This window comes from Silene latifolia, chromosome 3 (genome assembly GCF_048544455.1).
Source record: "Silene latifolia isolate original U9 population chromosome 3, ASM4854445v1, whole genome shotgun sequence".
In the NCBI taxonomy this organism is placed as follows: Eukaryota; Viridiplantae; Streptophyta; class Magnoliopsida; order Caryophyllales; family Caryophyllaceae; genus Silene; species Silene latifolia.
Genome location: NC_133528.1, coordinates 5,081,090 through 5,104,208, shown reverse-complemented (window position 1 = coordinate 5,104,208; position 23,119 = coordinate 5,081,090). Strand labels below are relative to the sequence as shown.

Genomic DNA, 23,119 nt, shown 5'->3' with positions numbered 1-23,119 from the left:
CTTTGTTCACCTTAATCCTCTTCTCATTTCTCAAAAAGTGATATCTCACATCTATATGCTTAGTCCTCTCATGATGGACTTGATCTTTAGCCAAGCATATTGCACTAAGATTGTCACGAGAATACAATAGCTTGCTCCCGATGTAGACCCAAATCACTCGACCGGTCCTTTTAACCGATTCCCTCTTTAGTCTGCTGCGGTCAACGCCATATACTCGCTTGAAAGAGTAGACAAAGTAATCGTAGGGTCGCAATGTAGCCTTCCAACCGACGATCAACCACCAAGAGTGAAAACATAACCGATCATTGATCGTCTCTGTCAACATCTCCCCGCATAATCGAACTGAGTACCCGGACACAAGGCACTCTCTATCACCTCCATAAATGAGACCAACATCGATGTACCCTTAAGGTACCGAAAATTCTCTTCACACTTGCCAATGCTCTTTACCTGGATCACCCATAAACCGCTCACCACACCGATCGATCATGCTAAAATCGGTCTAGTGCGGACCATAGCATACATCAAACTACCCACAGCACTAGAGTACGGAACTCGGGACATGTACTCCCTTTCTTGGTGACTTGGGTGAGAAAGCAATGCATGATGTGCATTCGATGCACTAGGAGTATCTATGGATTTAGCAAGAGACATGCCAAACCTTGCTAGCACCTTCTGAATATAGCCTTTCTGAGATAAGAAAAACTTCTTCTTGCTCCTATCCCCGTAGATCTCCATTCCCGCAATTTTTCTTCTTTGCACCCAAATCTTTCATCTCAAATTCAAGACCGAGAAGACCCTTCAATTTCGAACATCGGACTTGCTCTCTGCGAGCTATCAACATATCGTCTACATATAGGACCGGATAAATGAGAGACTCATTCTTGACTTTTGTTGTAATAAACACAACAATCATACGGACTCCTAGTGTAGCCAATCTCCAACATGTAGTCAAAACCTTTTATACCACCGCCTCGAGACTGTTTTAGCCCATATAAGGACTTCTTCACTTGCAAACATAGTCTTCTTTACCCGAATCTGAAACCGTCTGGTGAGTCATGTATATCTCTTCTTCCAACTCTCCATGTAGGAAAGTCATCTTCACATCTAGTCTGTTCGAGTTCTAAATCCGATGTGCAACTATTGCTAGCAACACTCGATGGAAGTATGTCGACCACCGGCGAAAATATTTCATTGTAGTCTACCCCCTCTTTTTAGATCGAACCCACGAGCTACCAATCGAGCTTTATACCTTATACCCTCAGCAGCTAGCCTCTCTCCCTCTTTCTTCTTGAAGACCCATTTACAAGTAACAATCTTTCTCCCTTGAGGCTTCTTGGATAATTCCCGTGTCCGATTCTTTTGAAGAGACTCCATCTCATCTCCCATGGCAAAGAAGCCATTGGGCGGTCAGAACATGTTCTTTGCTTCTTTGAAAGTGGATGGCTCATGTAAGTCAGGATCCACCTCCTCGGCAACCTGAAGTGCATAACCCACCATATCTTCAAAACCAAGTCTATTCGGAGGCTTCCCAAAATTAGGCCGATTGACCGTTCACGGGCCAAACTCTGCGATTCGGAATCGGTAATGAAGAATCGATGAAACAGTTCGAATTCGGACCGTAGTGGTTGATCTTCTTCCCGTGGTACACTCTCATCAAGAGTGTCTTCTTTGCTCCACCTGTTTATCAACACTACTACTACTATCTGACAACATATAAGACTTCACAGTAGGATTAACCATAGAATTTTCATCAAAGACAACATTTCTACTCAAAATAACCCTACCCCGAGATGGAGACCAGATACGGTATCTCTTGACACTATCCCCATAGCCCACGAATACTCCCTTTTTAGCTCGTGGCTCAAGCTTACCTTCACTAACATGATAATAAGCGGTACTACCATAAGCCCTTAAAATAGAATAGTCGGACTTACTGGACCACATCTCAAATGGAGTTTTGAGATTCGGACTCGTGTGAGGTCCCCGATTTATCGGATAGCATCTTTGTACTAACTCCGCCTTAATCTTCTTGTTAGTCCAAAGATTAGAGAGCATGCACCTTGTCCTCTCCGAAGTGTCTGTTCATTCGCTCTGCTACACCATTTTGCTTTGAGGTGTATCTCGACGTACGATGTCTAGCAATCCCTTCATTCTTGCAAACTCGTCGAACTCGTAACAACAAAACTCTAGGCCGTTATCGATTCGCGACCTCTTGACCTTCTTCCCAGTTTGATTCTCCATTAATGCCTTCCACTGCTTAAAGTGAGTAAAGGCTTCGTTTTTGTGCTTCATCAAATAAATCCAAGTCTTCCTGGAATAATCATCAATAATGGACACAAAATACCTGTGACCTCCCAAGGACTCCACCTTAGAAGGACCCCAACAATCAGAATGGATGTAATCAAGTGTGCCCTTGGTCCTATGCACTGCTTTAGGAAACTTGCTGCGATGTAGCTTCCCAAATACACAATGCTCACAGAAATCCAGATTCTTGACCTTGTGACCACACGATCTTCTTTTGACAGAGTCCATCCCCTTTCACTCATATGACCAAGTCTCATATGCCACAACTTAGTCAAATCTTCTTTATCAACATCTGCGGATGCAACAACAACATGAACCCGACAGAGTAGATCCTCAAGATAATATAGAGTACCATGCTTGATACCCCTCGAACCATATTCGAACCTTTGCAGACGTTCGAACTCCACCTACACCTTAAAAGTCAAACCCTTACATCGTCTAACGTGCTTAAGGAGATCGATTCTTTGTCATCGATGGAACATGTCTAACTTCGTTCAATGTACGAATTTACCATCATGTGTCCTTACCCCGACCGAGTCGATTCCAACTATCCCGCAAAACAAGACCTTGTTGGCCATAGAAATAGTGCCTCCATCTACCTGTTCATAAGTTGTAAACCACTCTCTGCGCGGACATATATGGTAAGATGCTCCGAGAATCTAGAATCCACACATCGGTGTGATGCGTGACCCTATCCGTAACCGAGCATAATCATCTTCCTCGAATCGCATTTGCTACACCAAAGATAGCGACACCCGGACTTGTTCTTTTATCTTTCTTGGGACAATCGAATTTCCAATGCCCCTTCCCTTTGATGAAGTTACGTACATCACTAGGTTTAGGACCCTTAGAAAGATAAGAACCAGATTACTGTAAGTACCGTAGTACCAAAAGCAGAATTAGAAGAACCCGAATAAGAAGGCTTCTTATACTTTTTCTTCCCCGAATTTCCCCGTCCATAACCCCCACCGGCCGCTAACCTGGCTGATTGTCTGTACTGTACAGCCGCCTTATGGCGCAGTTCTCTAGTATGAAGAGACGACCTAATATCTTCTAGAGTAACAGTATCTTTACCCACAATAAAAGACTGTACAAAATTCTCATACGATAACGGTAAAGAAACTAACAGAATTAATGCGGCATCCTCATCTTCTACCTTAACATCAATATTACGTAATTCTAGTAAAATTGTGTTTAACTGATCTAAATGATCTCGAAGAGGCATACCTTCCCGCATTCTCGGACTAAACAGACGTTGCTTTAGAAGCAACTTATTGGTCAAAGACTTGGTCATATAAAGACTCTCAAGCTTTTTCCACGACCGGCCGCGCGTTGTTTCCTCCGCGACTTGATGATATCATCAAGAAGACACAACATAATCGTTGAATGTGCCTTCTCCTCCGTGACCGCCATCTCGGCGGTAGCAGAGCGAGATAGCGAGCGATTGCGCTTTCCGTCTTCTTATCTCGAAAGCGGCGCCCACAACCCTTGTTGCTTTAACGAGCCCGCATCTTGATCTCGCCACGACTAAAACTATTCCTCCCAGTAAAGCGATCGATCTTTATGTTCATCGCCGACATGTTTCTCGCCGGTCGGAACCCGAAGGCTCGATACCGCTTTGTTATAACGAAGCAAGAAAGAACTCGATAAAAACAATAAAGAGACAAACGCACGATTTACGTGGTTCACTAACGGTGTGTTAGCTACGTCCACAGGGTAGAAGGGAGAGAGTTTTATTGATATGTGAGGAGTTTTCAGATTACAGATTCAGACGGTATGATAAGCATAACTGCTAGGTAGAGTTTATATAATACTCTCTAAACCTAATACAGAATGACCTAATAAAGGCCCAAGACAGACCTAGCCCAATAACAGATACAGATACCAGAATCAAGGCACAAACCCAACAAATCTCCACCTTGACTTGAATTCTCTCACAAATGACAGATGATGTACCGGATGCATTCCCATAAATGCCGGATGTACCGGAAAGCTCTTCTCCTTCCCCTCGGATATTGCCCCCAAGAGGGCAATTACAGATTGCAGATATTTAGCAAGTCCAAACAATGTTGGAACTTGCTATGCGGAACTGGCTTAGTGAACATGTCAGCTGGGTTATCAGCAGTACCCACTTTGTTCACCTTAATCCTCTTCTCATTTCTCAGAAGCGGCGGTTAACAGAATCAAGGCACAAACCCAACAACTATAATAAAAATATCAAACTTTTATATTTTTTTATAATGTAAAATTCATAATATTTACGTCACAATTTATGCATTGTCAGACGTGTAAAAGAATGGTGAGTTTGGAATTGAATGGAGGAAGTATCATATAATTTATAAGTTATAAGCATCGAACATTGATTGCACTGCAGGCGTTCCGTAATTAGTTTTGTAGTCTAACACGCCTCTTACTCGAATGCTCTTTGGGTATGGAGTGTTGATCAATGCAACACGAGCCTCCCCATACACACCTAACGCTAAATAGTCCACTTTAGAATGAAGGAGTTGATAGATTAGGTTTGAACCTAAAACTTCCTAATTACATTCAATTCTCTAACTAATATATCATGCCGAGAAATAAATTCAACTAAAAATTTAAGTTAATCACTAGAGTTCCATAATTGATTTTACACACTAACCACGGTTAAATCCATGCTCAAAGAATGATCTCCCCTTCTTTCATTTTCAAACCTTCACAATTTGCCAATTAGGATAAAATTTTGATACCCATTTGTGCCAACATCGTCGTTATTCTTAACCTCTAGGCTTTTCTTTTTTCGGGTTGTTTAACATTATATTGAGTCGTCCTTATTTGTTTAAACTCCATAATTAAGGCTCTGTTTGGCAAAACTACCTGAAAAGGTAGCTGAAAACTGAAAAACTAACTGAAACCTGAAAAGGTAACTGATAAGGTAGCTGAAAATTAGGAGTTGATAAGGTAACTGATTATATAAAAATGTGTTTGACAAACTAGCTGAAAAGTTAACTAATTTTGGTAAAATGACATAAAAGGATATGAAAATTATTTAATATTATAGAATAAAAGGGTACAAAATGGAAAATAAGTCATTTCAGGTACCTAATTTCTCAAATGCTACCTGAGGTAGCATTTCATTTCAGGTACCTTATTTGACCAAATAAGCTATTTGCCAAACACCTGCAAAAAAATCAGGTAGCTGAAATTTTGGTCAAATAAGCTACCTGAAGTGTCGTGCTAAACGGAGCCTAAGTATTCTATTTCTATACATCAATACCCGCATAATTAAAATTCTCATTTTAAATATTAATATTAAGACGGATAGTAGAAGCAACGATTATAGTTCTAGGTGCAAGAATTATCGGAGAGTGACGGAGATATTAATATATAAAGTACACAATAAATTTTAAACATTTTTTATAATATATTGTAAATAAAAGTTTAAAGACACTTCACATTTTCTGTGTCATGTAAGTTTTTCTCTCTCTTCTCGCAGAGAGCTTCTCCTCTCTTTTGAGAGCGTTTGCAATCATTTTCCTAATCTAGTAACCTAATTATCTTTTTAAACTCCCAAAGATCATTCCAATCTTGCTTTTTATTTCCCCCAAATTAACGTCAGCTTCTGTTAGTGTTTGATTGGGAAGCTTAAAGTTCACCATTTTCATCTGAAAAATTTATTCCCCTCTTTTTTGTTTCTCAATAAAGGTTGTGTGATCATTACAATTTTTGGGGCTTTTAATTGGGAATTTGAAACACTAGGATCTGCAACTGAAAAAGGGAATGATCTTTAACCCAAATCTCTTCTTATTCTCATAATGATTAAAAATTAGGGTTTTTAATTGGTTTTTCTGGAGGTGGTGGTGGCTCGAGATTAATTTCTCAACTGATTGGGCAACTGTCTACATTAAGTGCAGTGGCGTTTGAGTTTCCCCTAGTTAATTGTGCTTCCATCTCTTTCTCTTCCTATATAAATCAGTTGTAATGGCAGTGGGTTTCTCATCTCAGTCTTCCCACTTCATTAATCTCTTAAATACAAAAAAAAAAGCTCGTTACAAACTCCAGAACATGAATACTGAAGGCAATAACGGAGGAAATGACTATGTGGTGGGAGTGCAAGGGGGGGGGGGGGGAATCATCACACTATGACGGATCAACCGAACCTTCATCAACCATTCCCTGAGGCTGAGTTCAATCCTATGAACCCACTTCATGTTAACATTTGGAGGTTTCCAAGATCCGGGGGGGTCATCAACGTTGATCCGTCTGCTTTGGGTAAGTCAAGGGAGTTTTGGGAATGCTGCATCCTGGGTTTTCTGGTGGACTACAGGGTATTTGAAGCTGAATTGGTGAATGATGTCATTAGGCGTAAATGGACTACAAGGGGAAGCATTACTGCCTTCCGTATGGGGGAGGTTTATGTCTTCCATTGCGCTGATGAAGAGGACAGGGAAGGTTTATTACAGAGAACTACTGCCACCATTGATGGGGCAGTTATGGTTTTCTCCAAATGGTTTCGTGACACGGTCCCTCGTACGGTTCGTTTCCCGTATGCTGAGTTGGGAGTGAGGGTTTGTGGGCTCCCCTTTGAGTACTTAACCATAGAAGTTGCACAGATTGCGGGTAAGCTTCTGAGTCATCAATTCTATGTGGAACCTTTTCACTTGGTCCCTGATAATGACTACCTGAGATTAAAAGTTTATTTGAGACTCAATGAACCCCTAATGCCTGGTTTTTTTCTGGCTATGGAGGGGGGATACCTCTTATGGGTTCAATTTCGGTATGAGGAGGTGTTTAAGTACTGCATAAAGTGTGGAAAGATTGGCCATCGTGGGTCACAGTGTAGGAAATCCCTAGGGTCTGTGGTGGCTAGCATTAATCATATGTTAGATAGGTCTGTGGATAAAGGTTTTCCAGTGTATCAAGCTAATAGCAATCATACTATGTTTAATTTGGACCTTCGTGCTACACCATCCACAACAAAATTCCTGTCTTCAAGGGTTAGATTGGGGGAGGCTAGACGAAGGAGGCGATGGGAATCTCCTGAACGTGTGGTGGACTTTGACCTTGGCACTACCCCAGGGGGAAGGGTCCTCCCTGGAATGCTCTTTGCAGTTACGGCCCAGCCTTTTGCTGGGCCTGTAGTATTTCAGGTTGGTGCTGAGGGAGATGGAAATGGGGCAGGGATTGGTGAACATGCTGCTGGGCAATCTGGTCAGGTACATGGGGAACAAAATGGTAACCATATTGTGGAGGGTGGTGCTGCTGAAGATGTGGTCATGATTGATTTACAAGGAGTTCAGGATGGGGAGGCTCAGAGAACTTCAGCTGCTGAACCAGTGCAAGAGGTGGGGATGCAAGTTGATATTCAGATGGTTGTTGCTGGCGCTGGGGGATGGTTGGAGGAAGAGGATGCTAATCAGGAGGAATTTCACAGTGCTGGGGAGGAAATGGAGGGACAGGAGGAGCTGAACATGTTACAACAAGGGGTGTTGGTTCATTTGCAGGCTGAGGATCCTTATGTCCTTTATCCTAATCATGATAGTCTTTGTGGCTTGGTGGACAGGGATGCAAGAATTCAAGATGCTATAAGCAACAGGATTGAAGGTGATCTGGATTGGGCGCAGTTAGAAGATGAACAAAGGGGCTACAACCAAACGTTTGAGGCACCAGAGGAGGGTTTACCAAACTGGTACCATTATCCAGTGGATACCACGAATAGACATGTGGGCCAAAGCTCTAGACAAAGAATTGGGCATGGGGAGGAAGTGGCTTCTATAGAAAGGATGGATAATATGGTGGTGGAGGTAGAGGATGGGATACAAAATGGTCTGAATGTGATGATGGCTGATGCAGGGGAAAATGCTGCTGGTGCAACAGTTGCAGGGCCTCTTTCAGGAGAAGCGTCTAATCAAGGGACAAGCAATCAGTGGTCTGATGAACAATGGTTCAATGACAGAGAGGATGGCTCCACTGAGAACTCATCTGACTATGTGGAGAAGGATGCTGCAGTTATCATCATCTCCTCTGACAGTACTGAGGTGGTGAACACTGAACTTCAACTGGCTGTTGGGGGAGGCTCTGAAAATGGTTTACAAGATTCAAATAGTGATGATTTACTGAATTGCAAGACTGCTACTGCTCCTATTCCTCTTACTTCAGAAGCTATTAACAAGAAAGGCAAGGAATTGGATGAGGGATCGTCCAACCTGGTTCCTTTAGAGAAACTGCTACATGATGCTTATGAAAAGGAAGTGGGAATTCTTAAGGAAAGGGCTGCTGTTCGTGGTAAGGGACTCAAGTTTTTTCATGTTCCAGAGGTAGGAGCCAAATCCAAGCAAATTGCTGCACTTCCTGTGGGCAGTAATTCTGATGGTTTGCTTGGACTGGCTGATCTTTACCATTGTTCTGAGATGCGTGATACACATAAAGAGGAAATCTTGGCTGCAAGGAAAAGAAGGTGTTGTACGGATGCTGGTGAGTATTTTGTTCCTGAAAATGCTATGGTGTCCCTGGATAACGCGAGGAACTATCTGATGAGGTTGGCAAAAAGGGGCTGTTGGGATCAAGGGATACTGACGGGGAGGCAGCAGCAGCATCAAACTTGGGGATTCAGAGTTAATGTGGAGGATGTTGTGATGATTGATTCCAGTGATTCATCTGTTCCTTCGGTGAATGGTAAGGCGGCTGATTGGGATGGCTTTGCGGAGGTTGGGCCTTCACAACCTCCTCATTCGCCATGATGGGTCTTTTTTGGAATTGTAGGGGTCTTAATAACACGCTCGCCCCTACAATTCCTAAAATAAGAGCGTTATTAGGTAGTAAGTTTATGACTTTTTATTTTTAATTGAGACGAAATGTAGCACAAGCCAAATTTTCCCTATTTTCCGATCGATGGGTTTTGATAAGCATTTTGGTGTGGATGCCGTGGGGGCATCGGGTGGCTTGTGGGTAGGGTGGAGAAAGGAGTCCAAGATGAGTTTGGTAAAGGCTTGTAATAATTTTATCATCTTAGTTGTCGAGAAATATAATGGACGATTATGGTATCTCGTGCTTTTTTATGGTGCTCCAAGTGTTAGTTTGCGTATGCCGGTTCTAATGGAATTGGAAAAGTGGATGGACACTTGCTCTTATCCTTATATTATTGTGGGAGATTTTAATCAAGTTGAATTTTGCTGTGATAAATTGAGTTCTAGTCAAAGAACAATAGATGGGGCTGCGGATTTTAGTCTTTGGAAATTACGAAATGAATTAGTGGACATACCGTATAAAGGGTCACGCTTTACTTGGTGTAATAACAGAAAGGGGAGCAAGAGGGTCTATGAGCGCATAGATAAAGCTTTGGGGTCCAAGGATTGGTTTTCTTTTTTCCCTGAGACTGGCATTAAACATTACCCTATCCAAATATCTGATCATGCTCCGATTGAAGTAGATTTAAGCCTTACTAAGAATAAGGGAAACAAACCTTTCAAAATTGATGCTTGGGCCTTGGACTATGAAGAGTGTCTTGAACAAATTAGTATGGTTTGGAAGATGGGTGATCAAGGCTCTCCGGCGTTCCGTCTTACGAGGAAATTGACTAGGGTCCGCAATAGTGTTAAGAAGTGGTCTATAAATAAGAAGGTTGAATGGCAGGTGAAGTGGGAGGATTTTGATAAGAAGTTGGAAGCTGGGATGAATATTGCTTGTGAGGGGGGAGAGACTGAGGAGTATGATAATGCAAATAATGAGGTACGGGACTACGCAAAAGTTGTTGGGATCTTTTGGAAACAACGGGCTAAACTAAAGTGGGCTGTGGATGGGGACACATGTACTAAGTTCTTCTTCAATTGGGTCAAAGGGTGAGCTGGGAGAAACTTCATTCATGGGGTAAAAGGTAATGATGGACAATGGCTATATGATGAGGAGGCGGTGAGTGGTATGTTTCAACAAAACTTCAAGGAACTCTATCAGGCCTCGGGGGCTGGCATGGAGTCAAGGGATGGCGCGGTTTTTGCTCATATTCTCCAACATGTGAACCGTGAGGTGGCGCCTGATCAGGTGGATCGCCTAAACCGGCCTTTCACAGCTCAGGAGGTTAGGGGAGTTGTCTTTCAGATGGGGGCTTTTAAAGCTCAGGGACCTGATGGTATACCAGCATGTTTTTATCACAAGTGTTGGTCCATGATTAAAGGTGAGTTCACTAGTGCGGTTTTGTCCATCCTTAACTCTGGTAGGGTTTTGCGGGAGCCCAACAGAACCTTTATTACTTTGATCCCAAAAATTGATGCACCGGAAGGGGTGGCGGATTATCGCCCCATAAGTCTTTGTAATGTGATGATGCGGGTGGTAACCAAGTGTATAGCAAACCGACTGGCAAAGGTTATGGGTTCCCTGGTAAGTGAATCACAAAATGCTTTTCTGCCAGGCAGAAGTATTAGTGATAATATCCTTCTGGCGCATGAGGCCATTCATTCTATATCACGATTTAAAAAAGGACAACATGGACGATGTGCCTTTAAAGTGGATATGAGTAAGGCCTATGACAGGATACGATGGGATTTTTTGGAGTCGGTACTTCTCAAATTTGGCTTCCCCCATAGGTTGATAGGGCTCATTATGAACTGTGTTACTACAGTGAGCTATGAAATTCTTTTCAATGGGAAGCCATTGCCTCAGTTTCGGCCTTTGTGTGGATTACGCCAAGGAGATCCGCTATCCCCATACCTCTTTATTTTGTGCATGGAGGTGCTCGCGACGAATATTGATGTCGCCCACGAGGTGGGACGGGTCCATAGTTTTAGCCTCTGCAGAGGAGTACGACCTATCACACACCTTTTCTTTGCAGATGATTCGGTTTTCTTCTTTAAGGATAAGGGCCACACAGCTGCCAATCTTATGAGCCTGATTAATGACTATTGTGAGGCGTCGGGACAAAGATTAAACCTGGATAAATCAGGCGTTCTCTTTAGCCCAAACACTACTCTGACTAGGGTGCAGAAGCTGTTGCGGACATTGCAAATCAGGAATAATAAAGGAATTGGGAAGTATCTGGGAATACCGGCAGAGTTTCAGGAATCAAAAAAAGGAATTTTTAAAGCTCTAGTGGACCACATTACCAAACGTATTTCTTCTTGGAATGGGATTTTCTTGTCACCGGCGGGACGTCTTACCCTGATTTCTTCTGTCCTATCAAATCTCTCAAATTACTTTCTATCGGTTTTCAAAATTCCGGTAAGTGTGGCAAAAAAGATTAATTCTCTTTTGGCACAATTTTGGTGGACGGGTTGTAAACTAGGAAAGAATGTCCACTGGTGCAGTAAGAATTTTCTGAGTTTTCCAAAGAGTGCTGGAGGTTTAGGAATTCGGAATATAGAATGCTTGAATAAAGCTCTTTTGGCCAAGCATGGTTGGAGATTGATTTCGGGAGACTCTTCTCTTTTTAGCAGGATTTTTAGACGAAAGTTATTTGGAACGGAAGTTTTCACATCCTTTAGAGATCTTTCCAAGGGTACTGGGGCGTCGTGGGGTATCCGCAGCATTCTGCATGGTTTACAACTGATTTGGGATCGTATTGGATGGAAACCAGGAAGAGCTTCTAACTTGAATGTCTGGCTAACAAGATGGGTGGGAGGCGAGTATCCGGATCCAAAGGATTGCTGGTTAGGTATCAATGATGTTAATATGGCGCACCTGCAGGCGAGACACCTTCTGATGCCTAATGGAGGGTGGAATGAACCTTACATAAGGACAATTTTTACGGATGAGTTTGCGGCGCGGATTCTGGCGATATCTATTCCTCTTTCGAGGGTGGTGGATAAGGTTTTCTGGCCCCTAACAAAGGATGGGTGTTACTCTGTAAAGAGTGGATATGGGCTGCTCTTTGATGATTACATGACTAGGAAAAGTACACGGAATGATAGAGTTAGGATTAGCGACAGGGGAAGGGAGTTTTGTAGGAAGAATTTATGGCACCTTCCGGTCCCTAGTACGTGGAAGATTCTGGTTTGGAGAATCCTAACTAACACTCTACCGGTGGGGAAGGAATTTCAGAAGCGAAATCTGGCCATAAGTGTTACTTGTGGAATGTGTGGGGTTGAGGAGGAGAATCTGGAAACGGTTGAACATATCTTCCGGAACTGCTCACTATCCGCTAGGGTTTGGGCTGGGTCAATTTTAGGAATCAGGGTAGAGAATGCAGGGAGGATAAATATCACTGATTGGATTATTGATTGAATTAAGTATTTATCAAGCGGTGAGGACGGAAAGAGACGGGTGGTTATTTTCATGACAGTTTTATGGGGCCTATGGGCTCTACGCAACAAGGCTAAATTTGACAACGTGAGCTTGAATTCACATGTTATTTCTGGGTTTCTTTTTGGCTTGATTAGGGAAAAGGCTCATCTGCTCAGTGACCTCATAGAGGGTAGTGGGTCATTGATTGGCGCAAGGAAGAATCGTGAAACTGGCCGTGATGATATGAAAGCTGAGATAAAGGAGGGGTACCCTCTTCAATTGATTGGTAAGCAAGACCGGTGTGATGTCATACGTGTCCAGATTGATGCTAGCTGGAATCGGAATTATGACGCGGCTTTTGGGTGGGTGGCCACTGATTGGAGGGGCTGTGAGGTGATGAGACGACAGAAGCGAATCAAGGCCGAATCAGCGTTACAGGCGGAAGCCTTGGGAGTACGTGATGTTCTCTTATGGGCTTCTTCAGGGGGTTTCCTTCATATCCAAATATCATCAGACTGTCTTCAACTTATCAATGAGCTTGCAGGAGCGGAAAAGGCTAATCATCTGATCTCGGACCTTCTTGAGGAAATGTGGGGGCTCTCTAGTATTTTTCATTGTCTTTGTTTTGTTTTTATTCCAAGACATCTTAATAGCATAGCGCATGGCCAGCTTACTGGCTATGAGATCAGAGCACCTTTCTTTACAAATTTGTAAAAAAAAAAAAAAAAAAAAAAAAAAAAAAAAAAAAAAAAAAATTAAACATTTTATTCTACTAAAATAAATCTCAAAGTTTCTACTACATACTTAATATTTATTTAGAAGTGCGCCAACCCTTACTATAACCCTTTTGATCTTGCATTTGTCAAATTTGTTGCTCCAGCAAAATAGTCATTTATTTGTATAATTGTTCTTTTGGACAAAAACTGGTTGAATTAAATTAAATTAAACTGAATTGATTTAAGCTAAATTAAACTAAACTGAATTAAAATAAACTGAACTTATAAGCAATAAAAATTAAACTGAACTAAGCTGAAATTAAGTCCAAAAGAACTGGGATCAATCTTGTGTGTAAAGCGGTTTTACACTACAAATGTAATTAACTATATTAGTAAATAAAGTAGTTATAAACAATTCTTAGTCTCGTGTAAGACATAAGACGGTTTAACACTAATACAGTTGTAAAACAAATTCGAACACAACCCTATTAGTATATAAAAGTGGTTACTAAAAGATCTTGTTTTATGATAAATTTGTGTACAATCACCTTATACAAGTATTTGGTTAACACAAATTCTTACTTGTGACGGTCACAAGCTATATATGTCGATACCCACAATCGATTAAATAATGTTAAAAGAAAAAGAAGTTGTGAGACGTCTTGACTTAAAACGGTTACAAGTAAAACTTTCGGTTATATATGTTAAAATAAACTTATGTTAAAATGCCTTGCTAATTAAATTTGAAATCATCTAAACTAGACGTGACAGCAACCAAGTAATTAGGTGTGCTAGTCCTTGCCGTCACTCCGTACAAGTGGTTGAGTTGTCCATAAGACTCCTAATCTATACATTATCCCTTTGCATTTGGGAGTCTGTGTCGTTATCTATCGTTTATAATTGAATAATTCTATTTGAAATAATGTGACATGACGTAGATTAAGTAGTTAGAGTTTTATCTAATTATTTTCCTTATGGAGTTATGGTACATAAATAAAGGTAAAAACCACTAAACAATAGATCAGGGTTTAATAGCTGATGGTTCAAATCTCAAGATCGGTTTATATTTTAACACGCCGCTTCACATGAAGGTCTTTTGAGCTTGGAGTATAGATGCAGTTGCATGCCACTAGGCTTCCCCATACATGTCGGTACTAATATTCCACTTGGAAGGGGGGGGGGGGAAGGAGGGGGGGTTCGAATCGGTGACCTCTCGGTCACACTGGCTCAGATACCATATAAAGAAACCATCTTAACCAGAAGATTAAATTGATAGTTGAATTCCCAAGATCGGTTTTATACTCTAACAAATTCATTTCCACAGGCTAGAAACGAATTTTGATTAAGAAAGAATAGTAAGAAACGTAAATAGCAACATTCTATAATACATATTGTCATTTGTTCAGTGGTGGAGCGTAGGGTTGCTAACGAGCCGAGCCGAGCCCGAGCTTGGCCTTGCTCGGCTTGTGCTCAAGAACTAAAACTCGATCTCGAGCCGATTTCGAGCTTACCCGAGCTTGTAGAAAATGTGCTCGATATCAAGCTTGCGAGCTTTAACGCGAGCTCGAGCCAAACTCGAGCTCAAATCGAGCCTATATATAATGGTTAATTTTTTGATTTTTTTTCTTCCGATATTTTCAATAACAAGGCTCGAAAGTTAAATGTAAAATATTTGACAAATCAGTGAGACATTTGATATACGTGATACAAAGATATAATCATGATAAAATATTTTTATAAAATATGAGCAATATCTTATATAATCACACAAGTTCGAGCCGCTCACGAGCTTTTCGAGCCGAGCCATCGTTTGCTCGGCTTGACTCGTTTAGCTCTCGAGCCGAGTCCGAGCTCGAGCCGATCTCGCACGAGCCGAGCTTTGACCGAGCTTTTGCCGAGCCGATCTCGAGTTGCTTGCGAGCTGTCTCGTCTCATTAACACCCCTAGTGGAGCGAGGGAGGCTAGGAAGGGCGGTCGCCCCCGCTGACGTTTGAAGTTTTTGACGTTGTAGTTAAAATTTTCGAATTTTTTATCCCTCCGCCCCCGCTGAAAATTTTCGCCCCCGCTAACTTAAAATTCTGGCTCCGCCAATGCATTTGTTAATGATTATTTATCGTTGTTATTAATGGTGCATCATATGTTGATTTCTATACTCCGTATAAATTATTGGGGTCACCAAAATTTTGAGAGCATTAACAATAATATAATATCCTTCTAAATTTGGCACTACCAAGTATTAATTTAGAAATTAGGAATAAATTACACATGAATCAATGCAATTAATGCATGTATTAAATATTTATTTACTTCTTACTTCCTTTTATCATTTCACATATATTAATATCATAGATTGGCCTTATCAAAATTAACATTTTAAATTTTAAGTTATTGAATTATTTTTTGGTGTCAAAAAATTTAGGTTAAAAGGTAAGCCTTACCCAATCTAAAGTCAGGGCGTACCTCCATCCTCTTTAAGGGCTTAAATGCTTAATATAGGGTCGTACTAACTAGTAACCACGACATAAATTAAATCACCATGTGTACAATAAAATAAGGGAGAATCAATCTCCCATAAACAATTAGAAAGCTCTCGCTTTAAAAGAAGGTGTTTTAGTCGCTAAACAGTTAGGAATCTCAGAGTTAATTGTGGAGGGTGATAATTTATGTGTTATTAACTCACTTCGTAGTATTTGGCAAATTCCTTGGAAATCTCTACTATTATCAAGGATGTGAAATTAGACCTTCATTTCTTCGATGAAGTGATAATTAAACATTGCTTTCATGAAGTCAATAAGGTTGTTGACTTCATGACTTCTATTGGACATTCATGTCCAACTCTTTCGAGGTGGTTTGAAAGGCGGTGGTTTCAACTCACCGCACTCATTCGAAATGATGAGATAGGTTGGTCCTACCCGAGAAGATCAACCTAGTTTTCTTACCTTATTAAAAAAAATAAAAAATCTCCCATAAACAACTCCCTCGCTAAATATAAAATTTAAAGAAAAACGGCTAAAAATCGTTTTCAGTTGTATAAAGCCATCTTAAACAAATTTTTTGAATTACTTACCATTTAAGTGTCTGTTTGGCCTAACTTTTGAAAGAGTTTTTTTTGTTGTTGTTGCTAAAAAGCACAAATTAACAAAACACCCCATTTTTTAAAAAGTTAAAACTTAAAAGTAGTTTTTTAAAAGATCAAAAATTACAGTATCTTTTTGTCCTTAAAAATAGAAACAACAATTTGATGTTTCTAGTTTTGAAAAGCGCTACTAGAAAACTCTTTTTTTTAACAAGTTAGGCTAAACATGTTCTAAACAAGTTAATGAAATTCTAATCCCTAACATTTAATTTGGATCGAAAAAAATTCCAAAAACCTACAAATTTGAGCCCATAAAACTTTTATATTTGTCATGATTAATGTTTGTCTATTTTTTGTCAATTAAAACCTAGATAATGATGGTTTTGTTGGTATATTCACTCTTTTGTAGGAAAACCCCAAAGTCTATAAATCAGATATGAAATTTGAAACGGAATGAAATTGGTGGTTGTCATACTTTGCAATAATAAACACCACTTTCCATGTCTCTCCAATTATAGAAATATACTTCCGTACCCTTGTATTTTAATCCACATAATAAATGACAGAAATACCCAGTTTCCGACCCCGCCTCAAAACCAGTACTCGGTGCTGGGTAGACGGGTCAAATATCTACCTATTTTAAGTAAAATGGGTCAAATGTCACCACCTTAACGACAAATGTCACCAGTGTCATTTTCTAAGCTACAACAGGTAGTTTATCACATGGAAATGGTACTGGTGACATACATTTGGCATTAAGGTTGTGACATTTAGCCCGTTTCGCTTAAAGTGAGTGGATATTTGGCTCGTCTATAGCTATAGACGGATATCCTCCGTCTATAATGAGACGCTTTGTAAATTTTTAACGAAATGAAGAGAATCTAAATAGTTTCACAAATTCTTGTTTAAAGCGGATTTTTTGACCGGACCGTAAACCCATTTTTACTCACTTAATTATTTGAAATTATTTTATCAGTTAGTCTTGCTGAAGACGGGTCGGAGCAAGTGACGGGTAATGCCACTCACAAAACGGATAGGGGGACAAGGTGGGGGCACCCCCATGTGCTTCTTTTTCTCTCTTCTATTTGAGTCATTTGTGAGAGCAAATGGTATCCGTCACTCCAAAGTGAAGGATACGTGTCGTGTTCAATGAAATTTTGTGTTATTTTATTTAGGATCGGACCATTACATCGTTCCAGGATAATATCTGGACGGATGAGAGATGTTAGAATCGCACACGGGCCTGGGCCGCACCCGTCGAGGAGGAGAGAGTGTCCAGTTTACAAGTCCAAGGAGGTTCCATCCCAAAACCAATTGGCAATGGGAGGAGTAGCCCCTTGGGTTATAAGCTGGATTACCCTTCTCTATTTCTTCGATGTGGGAGACCTACATGTGATTCTTCACACGCCCCCTCACATGTAAGGTCTCCTTTCGATTAATCGACAGGAACGCCGCAATTTTTCGAACCTGTCTCGTCGGGCGGGAACGTCGTTGCTTTTCGGACCCGTCTTCGCCTCACAACCCAGGACTAAACCCTGGGCTCTGATACCATGTTATAAACGAGATATTGGGGAATATTTCATATATTGCATATATCGTGTGTTGATCAACTGTGTATTTTACAAGAGTACAAGGTCCTATTTATAATACAAGTTTAGCTATGATATTTACGGGAAGAATATTGCATAACGGCTAGTGGATATTTACCTATGGAAAGAATACATTGTTGCCTTAATGTGGAGGATATGCAACGGCTAGTTGTGTGAAGGATATTGTGTTGCTATTAAGAGAATAGAAAAGGAAATTGAGAAGATCCAAATAGTTCCGTAGTTGCTATTGACCTGACCCGCAAACAGCCAAACACCGGTTCATTTTAGGGATACTGGATTGACCCGGAACATAAATCGGAGTTTTTATATAAGTGTTGGAACTATTGATCTTGGATCTGGGCTTCTGGGGAGTGTGGACTGAGTTGACTCGGACGGATTTACCAAGTTTGTTAAATGTCCACTAGTGTACTTTCATATATGGAGGAGATTAAATTATAAAAAAAGTTTAAATTGAAAAATTTATCACAATATTTTAAAATCTCACCATGTCCGATAACGATATAGCGAGTGACAGCAAAAATCTAAAGTTGATTTATTTCTGGTGATGAATCTAGAAAAAATGTATTTTTGTGGATAGGAACACAATAATCAAACTGACTTGACACAAGGTTTACCCTTTCATTTTGTTGATAAGAGTATTCTCTATCGACAGCCACACACACACCACAAAAAAAGACTCGAGGTTTACGGTTAGGTATTAATAAGACTAAGGCCCTGTTCTTTTGGACTTAAAGTCACTTAATTTAAGTTCACTTCAGATCCTATAAATTCGATTCGATTCGAGATCCTATAAGTTGATTCGATTCGAGATCTTATAAGTTCGATTCGAGATCCTATAAGTTCGATTCGATTCGATTCGATCCTATAAGTTGATTCGATCTTATACCTCACTTAATTTAAGTTCACTTCAGATCCTATAAGTTGATTCGATTCAATTCAGATCCTATAAGTTCGATTCGATTCGAGATCCTATAAGTTCGATTCGATTCGGTCCTATAAGTTCGATTCGGATCGATTAGTTTGATCCAAAAGAAGCAATGGGGCCTAATTTATATGACTCAATGATAAATTAACTTTATAGATCGATTTGCCATTGTTTAAGTAGATTACTTTAAGTTAAAAATAAAATAAATATTGCTACATGCATATTGAATACCTAAACCTGAAATTATAACTTAACTTGGAAAGTTGAAAAGACGAAATGAAATATTTGTTAATGCTCTTAACTCGTTAATGGGAACCAAATTCAAATTGACTCGCCCTAAAACTTTACCCAATCGATGATGACCCGAACCCTTAAAAAGTGATAATGATCTGTTTGCTCGTTATATCGGACCCAAAAATATACCACTGCACCCATATATCAGCTTTTAAGACAATTTTTTGCGATGACATAAAAACATGATCTCGAAAAATATTCTCCCACTTTTATATGAAAAATCAATAATTTGGCATAGTGGTAGCGTTTTATGGGTCGTTTTCAACAATTTTTATCTAATTAACTTATTAATATGTGTATTTAGGATACATATTAGAAAAATCGATATACGTGTAATAATCAATATGAAAAACTATACGTATGACTTGTTCACTTGACCTATACACGTGATATGGACTGCTAGTATAATAATAAGTACAGAATCACCTCAATCATCGGGTTAAATTGGTAGGCGGATGGATATTGACATGAAATAGATTGATTAACATTAGTGATTCACAAAATCTCATTTATAACGGTACGTATCCGTTATTTTGTAGTGACGGATATCATTTTCTCACACAAATGATCCAAATACAGGAGAGAGGGAAGCACATAGGGGTGCCCCCACCTTGTCCCTCCTATCCGTTTTGTGAGTGACATTACCCGTCACTTGCTCCGACCCGTCTTCAGCAAGACTTCCTGTTAGTGATTAGCCACGTTAATTAGGTCAAACTATAATTATAAGGGTTTACTAATTTTTAACTAACACAATGATTTAGTTTTCTTAAGAAATAATTAATCGCCATGCAAAATATAGACGAAGTCAAAATAATAATATGAGAATATCCAAATTTCTTGTAAATTATCGTCACGATTTCTTCATAAATCTATTCAAATTCGAGCGACAACCTAACATGTGTCGATGCTATTGAGTGTTAGATACATACAGGTTGTGAATCTTAACCCCTCTGTCTAATTCATTTGTTTAACTTTTTGAGTTGTGTTTTAATTAAATGTACACAAATAATTGAGACGGAAAGTACAAATTAGTGACTTTAATTTGTAAAATGTATTATGAATTTTATCAGCTATGATCGCTAACCTTTGTTTTATTTCGATGAGTCGATGACCATATAATTCAAATAAAATTTGTATGAGTGAACCAATTTTGTGCATACAAAGCAAACATAATAATGATTTTTCGTCATAATTATTCATTAAGAAAATGGCAATGAACTTATACCATCTGATAACGCTGTATAATTAAAAAAAATTGCTAACAAATAAGGGGATCTAGGAAATTAAAATTTTCAAGTACGGCATTAACAAAGAATTTTCTAGTCGAGCAAAACCGCTTTAGTTGCATTTATTATTACATTGCATGTATAGGAATTTTAGGTAGTGAATTAAAAGTTGAATTTGCCAACCAATTTATTAATATTTGGGGTATAGATTGCTACCCGTTGTTACTAGCTAGCTTCCCGCGACATTCACAATACAATTCAATTAGATCTACTTGTTGGACAAAGAATTTCGATCTCTTCGTTAATTAAACATTTCATGGAATATAATCCGTTGTAGTAATCAATATACGGAGTACATTGTTGGAACGAGTATTTAATTTGGATATATAATAATCCGAAAACTGTACTGACAAGATTATACATTTTGTATCGGTAATAGTAGCGTATCGTGGTAGCAACGTAGATCAGAACATGCTCTATGATTGCATTTACTCCCTACTTTTTACATGCATGGGACGGATTTTAATATTTTCTTATTATAATTAAGAAGCATAATTATATAGGAGTACGCCATAATACATTAAACATATTATTATGTTATATATAAATGATTATTTACCGTGTCATTTCAATTCAATCACTGATAGAGAAAAATGATTATACATCATATGTACTATCTCACGCTTAATGAGTTTTTGAGTTTCTGTGTATTTTTTCTGAGCTCTAAAAAGTTTCTATATTGCATTTTTTTTAATGTCAAACTCAAATTTTTCTGAACTTATATGTTATTTTTTTGAGTTATAATGTAATTTTTTGAGTTTTATGTTTAAGTAAATGAACTCAAATTTTTTTTAACAACTCATAATTTTTAAAACAAAACTCGAAAACTTTATCTTAATACTCTGCACCATCTGATGTAGTACATTAAATGTATAATCCATCTACTGATCAATGATACTAATACTAATATGAAGTATTTTTTTTGGTGTAAAGGAACGGGGAATCACAATGACGATTTTAGTGTTAACAAGGTTTAATTTCAGATCATAAATATCACATCTCATAATTTGAACAACTAACTGGGTTAATATCACGAGTTAATGATATAAGGTCAAGCTGGGCAAACTGATGTACTGATGTTGCCATTAATTTATATATAGTTGTATACGGAGTACGTAGTATAATTAAACTCATAACTTATGCAATAAATTTGAACAATAATGTTTAACATGATGTTATCCATGTGTTAAAGGATTTGACGATTTGTCATCAATAAAAATGTGTGTGAACTACTAAATTTGTGATGCACATGCACGTGAACGAGTAACAAATGTATATCATAATTATAAATTCCCATTTAATAACTTTCTATGTAAAATATTCTCACAATTTCATTATTTATTTACTTTTATGGAAATATTTATTTAAAAAAAATGAATGAAACAAATAGAATAATTAACTCCTAATTATGAAATTGACCCATAATGTATCCCATTCACGGATGGGGTGCATATGTTTCATAAAAATGACCTATGCAAGTATACAACAATCGTAAATAAGATTATATAATTCAATGTTCCTATTATTATTGAGTTTTCTAACATGTTAAGAAAAACTGTTATTGTATATACACACCACGACACCATCCAAAATTTATCGTTTGGTGGATCAAAATTTTATCAGTCGTCTTTTAATTTATCTAACTACGTTGGGGATATAATAAGTTATGTTTAGAAATTTGTAGTTTCATATTATTGTTTATTCCAAAAAATATTTTCACATTATTACAGAGTATTTGTACGTGATAAAACTATTAGTTAAACAATTCTATTCATATCAATATATACATTAAAATTAAAACAACCATTGAATTTGAAATGAAGGGAATATGCTTAGTATAATAGCCTTAAAATCAAAATCTACCTTTATTCAGGATCACAAATTGTAAAAATGTCGTAATTTGGTAATGTATGATTTTACAGCTAAGAATACCAATATTCGAGGTCATGTTACAAAGAATGCTGATCGAATCAGATCAGATACGTTCTCCAGCTAACATTTAATTGGACCGGGATTTTGTACCCATCTTGCTCTAATAATCTCTTAACAAAAAAATGCACATTTATTATCATATTCAGCAAGATCTCGTATCACGAGTGATTTACTTCCAACGGTCATCACAATTGCCAAAAGAAACGTCTCTGATTGTAAAAACCACTGACTTACACATATTCTGGCGTTCATCACTCACCTCTCTCATCTCAATTCCCAAATAACGAAACATATCGGTATTCCTCTAAAATGATCAGCCTAATTTCTTTCCCTTATAATAACAAAAACAAAAATTTACCATGGTAATTCTTTTGCATTAAATTTTTACCCTAAATAATCATATTTATTTTGTTGAGTGCACTCATGACATAAACAAAAGTTAATAGTACAAGTTGACAAACTTCTTACCCCTAGTCTATGACAAAAGACCCACCCTATATTCTAATCCCAACCACATTTAAAGGTCCAGATTTTAGGGTTAGATTTTCACTTCGAACATTTAATTTTTTTTTTTCACTTTTTTTTTTTTTTGTATCTTATTTCTTTAAATATCTAGATATCTAGGGTTGGTGGGACAAACCACCACAACTTTTCCAACACTTTATAAACCACTTACTTACATCACACGTGAACCACACGTTCCAATCATATTTATTATTTGTGGGGAAGCGTGCATCTGATTCCAAATTTGTGACAAGACAGCGCGTGGGATTCAAACCCTA

General features: G+C 38.6%; 1 protein-coding gene across 1 annotated transcript; it reads left to right on the top strand.

Annotated features, from left to right (window-relative positions):
* Positions 1–9,177: 9,177 nt before the first annotated feature.
* On the top strand, positions 9,178–10,128 carry LOC141646547 (uncharacterized). Its single transcript, XM_074454418.1, has one exon. The coding sequence runs from the start codon at positions 9,178–9,180 to the stop codon at positions 10,126–10,128; it is 951 nt and encodes a 316-aa protein (XP_074310519.1).
* Positions 10,129–23,119: the final 12,991 nt, after the last annotated feature.

Bases quoted from the DNA above. Each gene is read 5' to 3' on its own strand.
- LOC141646547 (XM_074454418.1), top strand. From the start codon at position 9,178: ATGGGTTTTGATAAGCATTTTGGTGTGGATGCCGTGGGGGCATCGGGT.